Genomic DNA, 17,148 nt, shown 5'->3' with positions numbered 1-17,148 from the left:
TGCAGGAATCATATTTTAAGTGATATAAAGCACTCATGCATGTTTTTAATTTAAGATATTGGTTACTGTATAGTTGGCACAAAGTTTAACAACCTTATTGAACATGTTTTCAAATGTATGACAACATTAGTGCAAAATACAGTTGGATAATCTACTTCAGTAGAAAAAAATAGATTGAAGGTCAACCAGGTAAAAACAATAATCAGTGGAGAGAGGAAATATTGAAACATGATGATACAAAGCTGCATATGTAGACTAATAAGTGTTTGGTAAAGAAAGCAGAAAATCATTTGTGATTGTTAATGAACTGTAACAGAAACACAAACACAGCTTCGATGTAAACCAGGTTTTATTTTTTGTGTTTGGTGTTCAACAAGTCACTGCTTACTCAGGCCATGTTTTTAAAGCTTTACATTAAAACTATAGACATAGTTTAGTTTACAGGTTTTTACAATCACATATTTACAGATTTCTTTAAATCATAATCAATCTATTCGGTATTCAAACAAACATAAATTGGACAAAGTAACTAAACAAACCTCAGAAAAATAAGAAAATCCATTTACAGTATATTCTATTAATCAACTGTAATGCTGCATCTAATGATTATTATCATTAACAATTAAAATCTCTAATATTTTGAGTCATTCTTTACTCTATAAGAGGTCAGAAAATTGTCAAAACATTTGTATTGAAATGCAGTGTGACTGTAGGAAGTGATCAGTAAATAGTAACTAGAAAATTCTGCAATTTCTAAAGAAATTGCATGTGGGAGCTGCAAACTGCCAGACGCAGCCACTGCCACTGTTGTTATTGCTACTGTCACTGCAAATTTCTGCTTCAGCAGTAATTCTTCAAAATTTTGTGGCGTCACCTACAGGTGAAATGGTATCAAATAGCATCCCCATCTGTACAATTTTGCTGAATTTGGTCACCATGAATTAAAGAGATATGGAACTTAATAAGTAGTATGGTGTTGTTTCACTGATAGCCACAAGGTGGGGCTATTGGCACCATATTTCACTATGTCAAGCACATAGACATGGATTACTATTGTACCAAGTTTCATTTCACTGAAGACAACAGAACTGTAGAAATATCATGTTATAATATTACAGTAGCGCCCCCTGTGGGTAGAATTGTATCAAATTTTACATAATCGTGTACTGTCATTATATGTACAAGATTCACAAATTTGGTGTTGATTCGAATCAGCATTGAAGAGTTATGGCTCATTAAATGCATCAGGCCACTCCTTAAAAGTTTGGTAACCAATTACAGACAAACTTTAACTGATACCAAAAAATAAAGATAGAAGCTCTGTTCAGAATCATTTAAATATGGTATGTACCAAGTTTGGTGAAGATTGGATGAAAAATGTGCCAAAAGAAGCAAAAAATGTGTTTTTGTAAAAAATTCAAAATGGCGGGAAAATTTTCAGGCGCAAATAGGCGTGGCCTATATCAGTCTACTTGGTACCATCCAAGGAATACACTGTGCAAAAATTGTTTGGATAGGCCTCACGGTTCATGAGTTATAACTCAAAACGTGAAACACATAATAACTGACCACATGGTGGCGCTATAGGTCCCATTTTCAAATATGTTAAGCATTTCCACATGGGCCACCTGTCAGTCAAGTTTGAACACATTTTAGTTTTTGAGATATGAGCTTTCAAACGTTGCTCCCATTGACTTTACATCATAAATTTTAATGCTTTAAAAAATTATATAAAATCAATGGAATATGTTAGAGATGAGAAAAGTAATAGCATACATCTCCTTATGTACAATTTGACATCGAAACTAAGTTGATATGACAAGTCATGTAGGACTAGGCGAAATAATATATAATTAATAAAGAGCGAAGATACAATAAGACCAGGAAGGCTGGAGAGAAGCCAAACTTCAAACCACAGAGATTTAGTTACAAGTTACAAAAGTCCTAAGAACTGACACAGAGAGACTGTTTAAAAAACAATTAAAGTGGGCTGAAGTGTCAGTATGAAATGAAAAGAGTGGAACTTCCTGTCTACTGTGTTAAAGCTGGTTGTTGAAACATTAAATTTAATCAGTTGTACTCAACAGTGTTCGGCAGAGACTCTGCTGTGTTGTTGAGAAAGACTTGATGAACTCAGTTTAATGTGTATTTCAACAGAAGTGGAGAGACTCGACTGCAGCTCTGCTGTCGCTCTGACAACCTTTTACTTTCAGTTCTGGGGATTGACAGTAGCAGCTGTCTTTCCAGTGTCGCTCCTCCTCTGTCCCACATGTAAGAATATATCTTATGATCAGAGGGAAACAACAGTCCTTTTACAGTCCTCCACAGCTCTGCAACAATCTCACTGTCAGTCTGATGTTCAGCTCACTGTTTGTGCTGTAATGTTTTAAACTTTTCATGTAATTCTTATATTTTCTTCTTTCCTATAGTTGTTGCTGAATGAGATGAGGAAGTTGAGAGGTGTGTAACAAACTGTCCTCCCTCTGATGTTTGCTGCCATACAAACCTTTGCTGGACACATGGAGGGAAACGTTTACAATTTGTACAAACCTCAGTAACTCTGAGACAAAGATTCAAATAAAACACTGCTACAAACAGTTTAGAGTAGTTTCCAGTGTTGGAAAGTAACTAAGTACATTTACTCAGGTACTGTAGTTAAGTACAGTCTTGAGGTACTTGTACTTAACTTGAGTATTTCCATGTGATGCCACTTTATACTTCCACTCCACTACATTTCAGAGGGAAAAATTGTACTTTCTACCAGGGGTGTGCCCGAATACAAATACATTATTCAGCAAAGCACAAATAGTGGGTTCTTTACAAATATTTACTTTATACAAATATTTTAAAAAATATTTGTTTTCGGGAAGAAAAAAAAAACATGTCAAATACCAGCGTGCAGGTCAGTTACATCACTATCTCAGTGTCTCTCCTCTGCTCTGCTGATACGTCTATCAGCAGGTCTGAACGAGGTGAGTCATATCCACCTGCTACATGACTCACATTTCTTTATTTGGACATCACTCCTGGAGTTGGGGAAGTTCCCCAGAGATAAAACTGAGACACTGACACGTTAAAGCTGGTTGTTGTAACATTTATTTTGATCAATTGTACTCACCAGTGTTTGGCAGAGACTCTGCTGTGTTGTTGAGAAAGACTTGATGTTTTATTTTTATCTGGACAGAAGTGGAGAGACTCAACTGCAGCTCTGCTGTCACTCTGAAAAACTTTCAGTTTAATTTATGGAGAGTGACAGTAGCAGCTGTCTCATCTTTCCAGTGTCGCTCCTCCTCTTACTGTATGTCGATGAGTTTTGTTTGTCCCCCCTTATTTACTGGAATTTCATACCATGGAGTAAAGGTGGCACTGTATTTAACAGATAAGAGGAATAAGATAGGTGAAAAGGTGTTGCTAAACTTGTCCAAAGGTGTTGAATCGAGAGCAGCTGGACTTTGGGATCCTTGAAGACATTTCACCTCTCATCCAAAAGACTTTTGTTCAGCTTTTACTTTCAGTTCTTAATTGAACTGAAAACAACAAGTCTAGTTGCTCTGTACTCAACGCTTTTGGATACACCATGACCTGGATAACTGAGAATCTTCACAAACATGTTGCTTACCTAAACTATGTGTATTGAAAGTAGGGATGTGCAGAGAGCCCAGTATTTGTATTTGTATCTGTATTTGTTGAGGCAGCAAAATTATTTATATTTGAATAAAAGTGGAAAGAGGCTTAAAAATCCTGTTTTTGTTTTTATTATGGTTTTCATTTTAGAAAATTAAAGTGTTACAATAAGTGTTCATGAATAAACTACCTTACAAAGGAGGTCCCCATACCGGGTCTCGAACTGATCATAGACGACTGCGCTGACTACTGAACTAAAACTTAACTCATCACCTCATTGCAGACAGACCTCTACCTATTTATACACCCATAACACAGAGACAGCGCACTATGTAATGTGTAGGGAGGAAGTTCAAAGGCGATTCTTGCTTTTCACTTTTCATTTATTGACTATTTTTTACAACCAAACTTTGTGGAAAGGAGAAGAGGAACAACAGGTTATGGAGAGTCCCTTGGGATCACTTCACGTGTGTCAGTAGTTCAGCTTTATCTCTGGGGAACACCCCCAACTCTGGGAGTGATGTCCAAATTAGGAAATGTGCGTCATGTAGCAGGTGGATGTGACTCCACTCGTTGAGACCTGCTGATAGACATAACAGTGGAGCAGAGGAGAGACACTGAGATAGCAATGTAACCGATATGTGTGCTGGTATTTGACTTTTTTTTTTTTCTTCTCAAAAACAAATAATTTTTAAAATATTTGTATGTAACAAATATTCGTAAAAAAAACCAAACAAAAAAACCCCAAACAAACCCTAAAACACTATTTGTGCCTTGCTGAATAATGTACTTATATTCGGGCACAGTCCGTGTATCATCAGATAATTCGTAATTCATTTGTAATTCAAAAACCAAAAAACGGTAAATCTGTTATTTGTTTCAAAACAAAAAACAAAAAACAGTTTTTGGTGTCAGAATCAAATAACGAAAAACCAATCAAACCCGGCCCGTTTTTGGTTTTTGCCGATTCGTTTTATTTTGGATTGAATATCCAGCAGGTCTGCGGACATCAAGCCAATTCGTTTTTGCGTTTGAAACCAAAAACGGAAGTCACAGGGGCTTTTACTTTTTTCATTTTAAATCAAAAACGAAAAACGAAATTCCGAGATCTATTCCTTTTTTGTTTTCAAATGAAAATCCAGAAAACCAAATTCAAAAGACCGTGCAATTATGGTTTAGAAATCAAGTATTTTTGTCAGTTTTGTACGATAACGGAAGCGGCTACATTAGCCTACCCATGATCCTCAGCGACCGTTGCTATGGTGCTATCTGTGCCCCATTATCTAAGTGACATCATTCAGACTTATACACACTCTCCCGCCCACTTCGCACTAGTAGCCTACTCAATCTCCACCAACCCTCCTCCAACCTGAAAACTATGGACGACAGAGCCTTCTGCTGCAGTTTCCCCCGATTCTGGAACGTTCTGCCTGAAGAACTCAGGATCACACACAGTCTTTTTAGTTTTAAAAAACTTTTTAAAACACACCTTTTTAAACATGCTTTAAACAGCAGCTGTTAGAAGTCTTCTCATCTGCCACTGCCTGTTACTACAATGTTATATGCTTTTATGCTGAATGTTTTATGTTTTTGTATCACTGTCTGTTGGTGCTTTGGGTCTAGAAAAGCACTATATCATTATTATTATTATCATTATTATTATTACTTCTGTACATATTTTAATTTAATTCAACTACATTTGTGTGTGTGTGTGCATTATCATATATTACATTATTTGTGTGGATGTATATGGGTGTGTATATGTATTATATATGTGTATATGATATGATATTTGTTTTGGTGGAATTAGATCGGTTCTTTTGGTCATGACATGTCAGTCCAATGGTGTGTTTAGACTGGAAGCCAGGAGGTGGTTTTGGCCATATTATGTGTGACCTCCAGACCCAATATATATGTGTGTGTGTGTATGTATGTGTAGCCCGTGGAATTAGATGCCATACAGGACACAATTACTCAGAGGTTCTCGTAGCTTTAATTTTATTGTTGACCACGTTTGCAACAGGACATTTTAACAGAGTGAGCAAGCTACTGAGTCCTTTTAGAGAGCAGCTCATGTGCTTTCACATCTTGTTGCAGATTTAACACAAAAAATTATTTAAATGAAAAACAACAACAACAAAAGAAAAAAAATACGGCTGTGGCCTATGACTATCGACAGAAAACATAAAATAGAACCAGATAAATACATAGTTAACAGCCATAAACCCACAAAAATAACCCCTGAATGTACAATGTATACTTGTAGAGGACACTTACATTTCAACAAGTTTCACCAAATCACATGGAATTCCCCGTAGACTGCACAACTCACACACTCGTTGTTTAACCTTCAAACAGAGTTCAAATGAATGTAAAACCTGTACAATTCCTCTATTAACAAAGTACACTAGCACGGTGTGGCTTTATGCACACTAACATTAACTTGCTATGCAGTTGAGAACACAGTGGTCAACATCTGGCGCCAAAATCCCAGGACATGAACTCCCGTAGTGTCTAAATCAAACCATCTCGTTAAAATATCGACAGATAACGTCCTTTTAAGTATTTGTAAAGGAATGTATTACAAGCATGTGTGTATTTACCTATTACTTTACACAACGGAGTCGCAGCACCGTCCACTCTGCAAATCTCTGGTTGTTCGCACGTAAAGAAAGAAGAAGAAAGAAGAAAGACCAAGATGCACTTGGCGGAGGGACAATAATATTACTCAACGCTGCCACCTTGTGACCAAAATCAGCAATTACAAGTGAGACTGTGACAGACTACTTAGAGTCTGCTCCACATTTTACTTAAACAATTTTACACTCAAGTGAAAACAACAAATAACACATGTATTAACATTTAAACAACTTTGAGAGCTATATCACACCTAAATGGAAAATTTCATCTGAACCAATTTACCACCCGGCTACATATGTATGTACAGTATATATATGTGTTGTATTTACTATTTGTCTCAACAAAATGTTTGATGCATGTTTTTAATTGAAATATTGGTTTCTGTATGGTTGCTGTAAAGTTTAAAAACCTTACTGAACATGTTTGTATGTTTGTTTACATACAACAATAAATAGTACAAAACCCAGATGGATGTTCTCCTCAGTAGAAAACAAGCCTCTCAATAGATTGTAGGTCAAGTATGTAAAAACAACAAACAGTGCAAAGAGAAAATATTGAAACATGATGATACAAAGCTGCATATGTAGACTAATAAGTGTTTGGTAAAGAAAGCAGCAAAAACATTTGTGATTGTTAATGAACTGTCACAGAAACACAAACACAGCTTCTCTGTAAACCAGGTTTTATTTTTTGTGTTTGGTGTTCAACAAGTCACTGCTTACTCAGGCCATGTTTTTAAAGCTTTACATTAAAACTACAGACATAGTTTAGTTTAAAAGTTATTTTTACAATCACATATTTATAGATTTCTTTAAATCATAATCAATCTATTCAATATTCAAACAAACAAATTGGTTAAAGTGGACAGAAACTAAACAAACCTCAGACAAAATAAGAAAATCCTTTATACACATTATACACATATTCTATTAATCAACTGTAGAGCTGCAACTAATGATTATTTTCATTAACAATTAACCTTGTTTTGACTTGTTTTTAGTCATTATTTAGAGCAGAGTGTATCAGCAGAACCTCACATTTAAAAAGATGGAGCTTGAAAATGTTTGTCTGACAAATAATTTAAATGATTATCAATCAATCAATTTATTTCCTGTTGTTCTGTCATTAAGTGTTTCAGCACTTATTACAGCCAGTAAAATATTGACACATAGTCTGTGGAGTCATGGTCTCGACCGAACTCTACAATGAAGCTTTATGACACTGTGAAATATTCACACTTTGTTTTCTGTGATTGTACTTAAAACTGAAAATTTTGGTTTCTTTGGAAATGTGATTTCTGATTAATGAGATCCCACCTTTAATGGAAATCATTTAATAAAAAAATTTGGAATAAAGGTCTTGTTAATTCTTAATAAACAAGAAAGTGCACAGTAAACAACTCTGGATATGTACATTTGCTCTCCTCAAAGACAATTAATCCTTTTATAAAGTAGAACAGGTGATTACTCTACTCAGTTTGATTGACAGGACAGATGATCACAGGGGCGGAGTTTTTACCACCATCATTAGGACCAGGACTGAAGTATGGGTAGAGTTTCTCAGTGAAGGACCAGCCAAAAAAGCCGCAGATAAACTGTGCAGTATCTGCATCATAAAAGGAGACCAGACCCTCCTCATAATCCACAAACACCCCCACCTTCTTAGGCCTAGACTTCAGAGAGAGACGGACTAAAGAGTTATTACAAGCACTGTACTCCTTTCTATTTCTCAAACATACAGTCCAGTAACCATCCTGCGGGCTCAGTGGGATGTTTTCTTTTCTGTTGATCAACTCTCTGGCCACTCCTAAAGTCCATTTAGTCTTCCATTTAACCTGAACCTCAAAGTAAAATCTGCCTGAAGAGAAACTCTGCTTTCCTAACACACTAACACAATTGGAAAATCTTTCTGGATTTTCTGGGAGATCTTTCTTTACATCTCCGTGTTTTACTTGTTTCTCATCATCAGACAGGATGAGATGAGGATGTGCTGTATCAGGATCAAGAGTCACATCCACTGCATACTGCTGGACCCTCTTCAGCTCAGCCTCAAACAGCTTCTTCATCTCTTTACTGAGCGTCTCCTCCAGCTGAGTCACAGCTCTCACCACAGTCCCCTCATATGATGGTGGACGGATGCTGAATTCTGTCCAGTCTTTGGTGGGTGGAGCAGCTTTCAGGGACGGGAAGTTTTGGAGGAGGTGGAGGTGGTCTTCAGAGCGTGAGAGCTTCTCCACCTCAGAGCTTCTCTTCTTCAGCTCAGAGATTTCCTGTTCCAGCTCTTTGATGAAGTCTTCAGCCTGTTTCTCTGTCGTTCTTTGCTTCTCTTCAATTGTCTCAATGAGCTCATTCAGGCGTCTCTCAACAGACTTCATCAGAGTTGTGAAGACCTGAACACCTTCTGCTATTTCTTTCTCTGCATTTCCTTTGCTGAAGTTGACTGACCGTTTGATCTCTTGAATCTTCAGTCGTCTCTTCTGGATCATCTGCTGAATTTCAGCCTCTGTCTTCCCCAGCTCTGCCTTCTTTCCTTCATATTCTTCTTTCAGAGGAACAACATCATGTGTCTTGTGGTCTACAACAAAGCAGAGCATGCAGACACATGTCTGGTCAGTCTTACAGAACAGCTCCAGAGGTTTATCGTGCTTCATACACATCCTGTCTTCCAGGTTCTCCACAGGGTCCATCAGCTGATGTCTTTTCAGGCCTGAAACTGTCAGATGTGGCTCCAGGTGAGTCTCACAGTAGGAGGTCAGACACACCAGACAGGACTTCAGGGCCTTCAGTTTGGTTCCAGTACAGACGTCACAGGGAACTTCTCCTGGTTTGGCAGCTTGTTGCTCTGAGCTGCTGCTGCTGGCTTTCTGTTGAGCTTCCTGTCTGAACTGAGAAACCATCTCAGTGAGCAATGTGTTGACCTTCAGGTCAGGTCTTATGTTGAAAATCTCTTTACACATGGGACACTGACAAGGAACATTAACATTCCAGTTTTCAGTGATGCAGTTTTTGCAGAAGTTGTGTCCACATGGTGTGGTGACTGGATCAGTGAACACATCCAGACAGATGCAGCACAGAAACTGATCTTCAGATAGCAGACAGCTGGCAGCAGACATATCTACACACTGAGTGTGAAAAACAAAAAACACAATTTGTTTAAAATTAAATTTCAATGATTTGTTCAAAAAGAAATAAGGATAATTGTTGTTGTATTAAGTATAACATGTGATATTAGGTGAAGTAATATTGAATTATATTTTCCTGTTATTGATCGGGATGGGAACATGTGAACGGAGTCGTGAGCAACCGTGATCATTTAAGTCGTGCTGGCAGCTCAAACAGTTATCCACAAGGCTGCATGGTGAGTTTAAAGTTGTTGTTTACTTTGGTGACGTGTTTTATGTGAGCTGGTTTGTACAAACACAGTAAGAGACTGTCATCTGCAGCTCTTTATCTAACAGCTCATTGTGGCTGTTTCTTCTTGTACTATTCTTCCATACAATCTTTAAAATGAACCACTGACAACATAACACAGAATATGTCCATATCTTGTTGTGTAGACCAACTGTTACTGAAGAGTAGCACTGCTAACAAAGCTCTGCTAAGTTGGTGACAAACACCTTTAATTTCCTCCAACTGCTTCACAATAAAAGCTGATGCTTGTCGGTAGAAAGCTTTTAATGTGAAACAGCTACAGGAAATAGAATGCAGTGTGTCTGTAGGAAGTGATCAGTAAATAGTAATAAGACCAGGAAGGTTGGAGTGAAGCTGAACTCCAAACCACAGAGATTCAGTTACAAGTTACAAAAGTCCTGAGAACTGACACAGAGAGACTGTTTAAAAAACAATTAAAGTTGTTTCACTGAATCTGTGTAAAAACATCTTTAGTTATATTGTCACTAATTTCACAAGTGTCAGTATGAAATGAAAAGAGTGGAACTTCCTGTCTGCTGTGTTAAAGCTGGTTGTTGAAACATTAAATATGATCAGTTGTACTCACCAGTGTTTGGCAGAGACTCTGCTGTGATGTTGAGAAAGACTTGATGAACTCAGTTTAATTTTTATTTGGACAGAAGTGGAGAGACTCGACTGCAGCTCTGCTGTCGCTCTGACAAAATTTTTGTTTCATTTCTGTAGTATGTCACTGAACCTGTTGGTCATGTCTTTCCAACGTTCCTCCTCCTCTTAGTGTATGTTGATGAGTTTTGTTCCTCCTCCTTATTTACAGGAATTTCATGAAATACCATGGAGTAAAGGTGGCACTGTATTTAACAGGTAAGAGGAATAAGATAGATGAAAAGGTGTTGCTAAGCTTGTCCAAAGGCGTTGAATCAAGAGCAGCTGGACTTTGAGATCCTTGAAGACATTTCACCTCTCATCCAAAAGACTTTTGTTCAGCTTTTACCTTCAGCTCTTAACTGAACTGAAAACAACAAGTCTAGTTGCTCTGTACTCAACGCTTTTGGATACACCATGACCTGGATAACTGAGAATCTTCACAAACATGTTGCTTACCTAAACTATGTGTATTGAAAGTAGGGATGTGCAGAGAGCCCAGTATTTGTATTTGTATCTGTATTTGTTGAGGCAGCAAAATTATTTATATTTGTATTTATATTTTTTGTTTTTATTATGGTTTTCATTTTAGAAAATTAAAGTGTTACAATAAGTGTTCATGAATAAACTACCTTACAAAGGAGGTCCCCACACCGGGTCTCGAACTGGAGTCTCCCAGATCATAGACGACTGCGCTGACTACTGAACTAAAACTTAACTCATCGCCTCATTGTAGACAGACCTCTACCTATTTATACACCCATAACACAGAGACAGCACACCATGTAACGTGTAGGGAGGAAGTTCAAAGGCGATTCTTGCTTTTCACTTTTCATTTATTGACTATTTTTTACAACCAAACTTTGTGGAAAGGAGAAGGGGAACAACAGGTTATGGAGAGTCCCTTGGGAGCACTTCACGTGTGTCAGTAGCTCAGCTTTATCTCTGGGGAACACCCCCAATTCTGGGAGTGATGTCCAAATTAGGAAATGTGCGTCATGTAGCAGGTGGATGTGACTCCACTCGTTGAGACCTGCTGATAGACGTAACAGTGGAGCAGAGGAGAGACATTGAGATAGCAATGTAACCGATATGTGTGCTGGTATTTGACTTTTTTTTTTTCTTCTCAAAAACAAATAATTTTTAAAATATTTGTATGTAACAAATATTCGTAAAAAAAAACAAAACAAAAAAAAAAACAAACAAACCCTAAAACACTATTTGTGCCTTGCTGAATAATGTACTTATATTCAGGCACAGTCCAGGTATTATCAGATTATTCGTAATTCATTTGTAAATCTGTTATTTGTTTCAAAACAAAAAACAAAAAGACGTTTTTGGTGTCAGAATCAAATAACGAAAAACCAATCAAACCTGGCCCGTTTTTGGTTTTTGCCGATTCGTTTTTATCGTTATTCCTTTTTGGATTGAATATCCAGCAGGTCTGCGGACATCAAGCCAATTCGTTTTTGCGTTTGAAACCAAAAACGAAAAACAAAATCACGTGATCTATTCCTTTTTTGTTTCCCAACGAAAATCCAGAAAACCAAATTCAAAAGACCGTGCAATTTTGTTTTAGAAATCAAGTATTTTTATCAGTTTTGTACGATAACGGAAGCGGCTACATTAGCCTACCCATGATCCTCAGTGACCGTTGCTATGGTGAAGACGCCAGCGACAGCCTTAACATATAGTCAGTATAACATTATGTAGTATTGCAGATTATTGGTTACGATCGGGATCAACGTACTTTACTGTACATTGAACTGTAAAGAAAATATGCTATGGGCAAAGAAACGAAGTGTATGAAATATAAGAAAGATGACAAGAGAATAAATTAAACATAAATAATTAATAAATAATTATATGATGTAACAGTGGAGGTTGAATAAAATGCCAAAAGCCTAAAGTCCAGTTTAATGAAAATTACGAAAGTGAAAGTGTAGGGCTTAAATGAGGGATGTGAAATATACAGTTCAGTTTTATAACCCCATCTTCATCCCGTTTACACACGCGTGCGGCTGTCGCTGGCGTCTTCATCATAGCAACGGTCGCTGAGGATCATGGGTAAGCTAATGTAGCCGCTTCCGCTATCATACAAAACTGACAAAAATAAGATCACGTGATTTCGTTTTTTGTTTTTGGTTTAAAATGAAAAAAGGAAAAAAACATGTGACTTTAGTTTTTGGTTTCAAACGCAAAAACGAATTGGCTGAATGTCCGCAGACCTGCTGGATATTCAATCCAAAAAGGAATAACAATAAAACGAATCAGCAAAAACCAAAAAGGGGCCGGGTTTGATTGTTTTTTTGTTATTTGATTCTGACACCAAAAACTGTTTTTTGTTTTTTGTTTTGAAACAAATAACAGATTTACCGTTTCTTGGATTTTGAATTACAAATGAAATTATGAATTATCCGATGATACCTGGGCCGGGCACACCCTTAATTGAAAGTTTGAGGTTTTTCCACAAACAGCAACAGGTTCAGTTATTTATATTATTATCCAGACGTGTTTTAAACTACTGCTTCTGCAAACCTTTTTATGGACTTGAGCTCACTGAAATGAGAGTTTGTTTGTTTTCTGGAAGCTGTTGCAAAATCCAAATGTAGTACAAACATAAAACTTAACATCTGTTAATTTGTTCTAATATTTTAGTGTCAATGCTTTTATTTCTAAAAAGAGGGCCAAAAAATGTAAGTTAATTCCACTTTTTTCCAGTGCAGGTTATTTGTTTCTGCTTACTCAGGCCATGTTTGAAAAACAACAGACATAATTTAGTTTATATATTTCTTTTTTACAATCACATATTTACAGATTTCTTTAAATCATAATAAATCTGATCAATGTAAAAAACAAACAGAAAATGGCCAAAGTGGCCGATAACATACCAAACCTCAGGCAAAATGTAAAAATTCCATTAAAATATATTCTATTAATCAACTACTGCTGCAGCTAATGATTATTTTCATTAACAGTTAACCTCTCTTATATGTTTTTATTTTATTTTATTGATTTTTACTTTGTAAAAGGTCAGAAAATAGTAAAAATGTTTGTCACATTTTTTTTCAGAGCTCAATGTGATGTTTTCAAATGTTTTGTCCAACCAACAGTCCAAAACCCCAAAATATTCAGTTTACTATTATATAGAGCAGAAAGTTGCAGCAAAACCTCACATTTACAAAGATGCAGCCTGAGACTGTTTGTTACACTTGAAACTGAAAAGTTTGGGTTTTTTTGTGAACTTTGATTTCAACTTGAATTGAGAATAAAGTTGTCTGGAATTAATCAGACGTTTTAATAGTTTTAATTTTAAATAGAGATCCCACCTTTCATGTGATACACAAAATACTCTTCTCTACAAGAAAGTGTACAGTTTATGACACTGAATGTGTATATTTGTTCCTGTAAATGACAATGAATCCTCTCATAAAATAAAACAGGTGATTACTCTACTCAGTTTGATTGACAGGACAGATGATCAGAGGGGCGGAGTTTGTACCACCATCATTAAAAAAGGGAAAGAAGTATGGGTAGAGTTTCTCAGTGAAGGAGCAGCCAGTAAAGGAGTAGATGAGAGCTGCTGCATCTAAGTCATAAAAGGAGACTAGACCCTCCTCATAATCCACAAACACCCCCACCTTCTGAGGCTGAGACTTCAGAGAGAGACGGACTGAAGGGTTATTACCAGCTATGTACTCATTTCCATTCTTCAAACATATAGACCAGTAACCATACTTAGGGCTCAGTGTGATTTGCCCCTTTCTGTTGATCGACTCTCTGGCCACTCCTAAAACCCATTCGGTCTTCCCTTTAACCTGAACCTCAAAGTAAAATTTGCCTAAAGAGAAACTCTGCTTTCCTAAAACACAGGGACAAAGAGAAAATCTCTCTGGGTTGTCTGGGAGATTCTTCTTCACATTATCGCAGTATACTTGTTTTCCATCATCAGACAGGATGAGTTGAGGATTTGCTGTATCAGGATCAAGAGTCACATCCACTGCATACTGCTGGACCCTCTTCAGCTCAGCCTCAAACAGCTTCTTCATCTCTTTACTGAGCGTCTCCTCCAGCTGAGTCACAGCTCTCACCACAGTCCCCTCATATGATGGACGGACGCTGACCTCTGTCCAGTCGTTGGTGGGTAGAGCAGCTTTCGGGGATGGGAAGTTTTGGAGGAGGTGGAGGTGGTCTTCAGAGCGTGAGAGCTTTTCCACCTCAGAGCTTCTCTTCATCAGCTCAGAGATTTCCTGTTCCAGCTCTTTGATGAAGTCTTCAGCCTGTTTCTCTGTCGTTCTTTGCTTCTCTTCAATCGTCTCAATGAGCTCATTCAGGCTTCTCTCAACAGACTCCTTCAGAGCGATGAAGACCTGAACACCTTCTGCTTTCTCTCTGTCTGCATCTTCCTTACTGAGGTCAACTGAGTGTTTGATCTCTTGAATCTTCAGTCGTCTCTTCTGGATCATCTGCTGAATTTCAGCCTCTGTCTTCCCCAGCTCTGCCTTCTTTCCTTCATATTCTTCTTTCAGAGGAACAAACTCATGTGTCTTGTGGTCTAAAACAGAGCAGAGCACGCAGACACATGTCTGATCGGTCTTACAGAACAGCTCCAGAGGTTTATCGTGCTTCATACACATCCTGTCTTCCAGGTTCTCCACAGGGTCCATCAGCTGATGTCTTTTCAGGCGTGACATTGTCAGATGAGGATCCAGGTGCGTCTCACAGTAGGAGATCAGACACACCAGACAGGACTTCAGGGCCTTCAGTTTGGTTCCAGTACAGATGTCACAGGGAACTTCTCCTGGTTTGGCAGCTTGTTGCTCTGAGGTGCTGCTGCTGGCTTTCTGTTGAGCTTCCTGTCTGAACTGAGAAACCATCTCAGAGATAAAAGTGTTGATGTCTAGCTCAGGTCTTGTGTTGAAAACCTTTTTACAGATGGGACACAGATACTGGTCATTACTGTTCCAGTGTTCAGTGATGCAGTTTTTGCAGAAGTTGTGTCCACATGATGTGGTGACTGGATCAGTGAACACATCCAGACAGATGGAGCACAGAAACTGATCTTCAGATAGCAGACAGCTGGCAGCAGACATATCTACATATGTAGTGTGAAAGGAGGAAAGAAACACACGTCATATATTTGTTTAAAATAAATTATGTATGATTACTGTTTTAAGTATAGCATACCATAGTAGGTAAAGTAATTAGAATTATACATATTGTCTTTCAATAATCATGGGGATACTTGTGCCAAGCCTTTAGCAGCTGTGCCCATTTAAGCCGTGCTGGCAGTGCTTATCCACAGGGCTGCATGATAAGGTTAAAGGATTTATTTATTTTGACGAAATGTTGGACTTGTGTTGTAATTTTGAATTATATTTTCCCTGTTATCGATCGGGATGGGAACATGTGAACATGTGAGTTGTGCTGGCAGCTCAAACAGTTATCCACAAGGCTGCATGGTGAGTTTAAAGTTGTTGTTTACTTTGATGACGTGTTTTATGTGAGCTGGTTTGCACAAACACAGTAAGAGACTGTCATCTGCAGCTCTTTATCTAACAGCTCATTGTGGCTGTTTCTGCTTGTACTATTCTTCCATACAATCTTTAAAATGAACCAGCAGTGGGTCCAGCACTGTAACTGCAGTTGTTGGTGAGTGACTGAGTGACTGAGTGATGAAGTTTCACCATTGGTCAGATGGCTGTTTTGGAGTTTCCTCATTGGCCGTTACTATTACAAAATTAATCAGCGCGAGATGATGAGAGCGGAGGACAGCAGTGATGCAGTGACTGTGTCTCTGCTCCGAGTTAAATGTAGCTTAATCAGTTAAACTTCTGTTTAGACAGACGCGTTGCAGCGTCTCTGTGTCTCCATCTCTACCGTCCAGTGTGATAGACTCTCCGGCTGGCAGCGCTGGCAGCAGCCGGTAGGACAGACACTCTGCGGTGCATTTGGATTTTATAACTGAACTAATACCAGGATGCAAGCTTCTTATTTCTCTGACGTTTTCACAAAATAAACGATGACAAACAGCATTAAAACATGTGTCTTGCAGGTAAGACTGCAATAACCGGGTGGAAATAAGCCTCCTGAATTTGCCCCCAAAATACTCTTAAAACTTTCTCACCACAGCTTCCTTAACCGAGAAAGAGGCAGAAAATAGGTGCATAGAGGCATGAAGGCATTAAAGCACAGTTAAAGCAACCCAAATAATCACTGTGACAAAACACTCAATGCAGAGTGAAACAGATGAAAGAGCAGGGGGACTTAATAATAATTAGAATAGTTATAATTAAATAAAATCATTTCTCTTTCAAATCAAACATCCCAAGGTATGAGTGGAAATTCATCCAGGAATACACACTACCACTAACTATCCCTGTAAGAAACTGGCCACAGTTTCACACGCTGACCATACACGGTCGGTCGAGCCATATATGAGGTTTTGACCTAGTCTTGTTGAAACATTAGATATGATCAGTTGTACTCACCAGTGTTTGGCAGAGACTCTGCTGTGTTGTTGGGAAAGACTTGGTGACTCAGTTTTATTTGGACAGAAGTGGAGAGACTCGACTGCAGCTCTGCTGTTGCTCTGACAAACCTTTAGTTTCATTTCTGGAGAGTGACGTTGCAGCTTTCTTGTCTTTCCAGTGTTGCTCCTCCTCTTACTGTAACTCTGTTGGTGAGTTTTTGTTTCCTCCCTCTGACTTACAGGTTTATTGTGAAATATCATGGAGCAAAGGTGATACTGTAGATTACAGGTGGGAGGACTAAGACATGTGAAAAGTTGTTGCTTACCTTGATCATGTGTGTAGAAAGTTTGAGGTTTTTC

General features: G+C 38.0%; 3 protein-coding genes and 1 long non-coding RNA gene across 4 annotated transcripts in view; 1 reads left to right on the top strand and 3 right to left on the bottom strand.

Annotated features, from left to right (window-relative positions):
* The window catches only part of LOC121908167 (zinc finger protein RFP-like), a 147,342-nt gene that overhangs the window by 42,162 nt on the left and 88,032 nt on the right, over positions 1 to 17,148 (top strand). The gene's annotated exons all lie outside the window — the stretch shown is intronic.
* On the bottom strand, positions 5,599 to 6,294 carry LOC121908231. Its single transcript, XR_006099193.1, has 2 exons — positions 6,228 to 6,294; positions 5,599 to 6,138 (listed from the first exon to the last, which is right to left on the bottom strand). It is a non-coding gene; the product is annotated as an uncharacterized LOC121908231 (long non-coding RNA).
* On the bottom strand, positions 7,125 to 9,376 carry LOC121908185 (E3 ubiquitin-protein ligase TRIM39-like). The gene has a single exon (XM_042427993.1). The coding sequence runs from the start codon at positions 9,374 to 9,376 to the stop codon at positions 7,733 to 7,735; it is 1,644 nt and encodes a 547-aa protein (XP_042283927.1). The 3' UTR covers positions 7,125 to 7,732.
* On the bottom strand, positions 13,396 to 16,903 carry LOC121908197 (E3 ubiquitin-protein ligase TRIM21-like). Its single transcript, XM_042428024.1, has 2 exons — positions 16,808 to 16,903; positions 13,396 to 15,411 (listed from the first exon to the last, which is right to left on the bottom strand). Exon 2 carries the CDS (start codon positions 15,407 to 15,409, stop codon positions 13,769 to 13,771), a length of 1,641 nt encoding a protein of 546 aa, XP_042283958.1. The 5' UTR covers positions 15,410 to 15,411; positions 16,808 to 16,903; the 3' UTR covers positions 13,396 to 13,768.

Source organism: Thunnus maccoyii, chromosome 2, assembly GCF_910596095.1.
Source record: "Thunnus maccoyii chromosome 2, fThuMac1.1, whole genome shotgun sequence".
NCBI lineage: Eukaryota > Metazoa > Chordata > Actinopteri > Scombriformes > Scombridae > Thunnus > Thunnus maccoyii.
Note: the sequence above shows the minus strand (reverse complement) of the source record. Positions and strands in the feature narration are given on the sequence as shown.

Bases quoted from the DNA above. Each gene is read 5' to 3' on its own strand.
- LOC121908197 (XM_042428024.1), bottom strand. From the start codon at position 15,409: ATGTCTGCTGCCAGCTGTCTGCTATCTGAAGATCAGTTTCTGTGCTCC.
- LOC121908185 (XM_042427993.1), bottom strand. From the start codon at position 9,376: ATGTCTGCTGCCAGCTGTCTGCTATCTGAAGATCAGTTTCTGTGCTGC.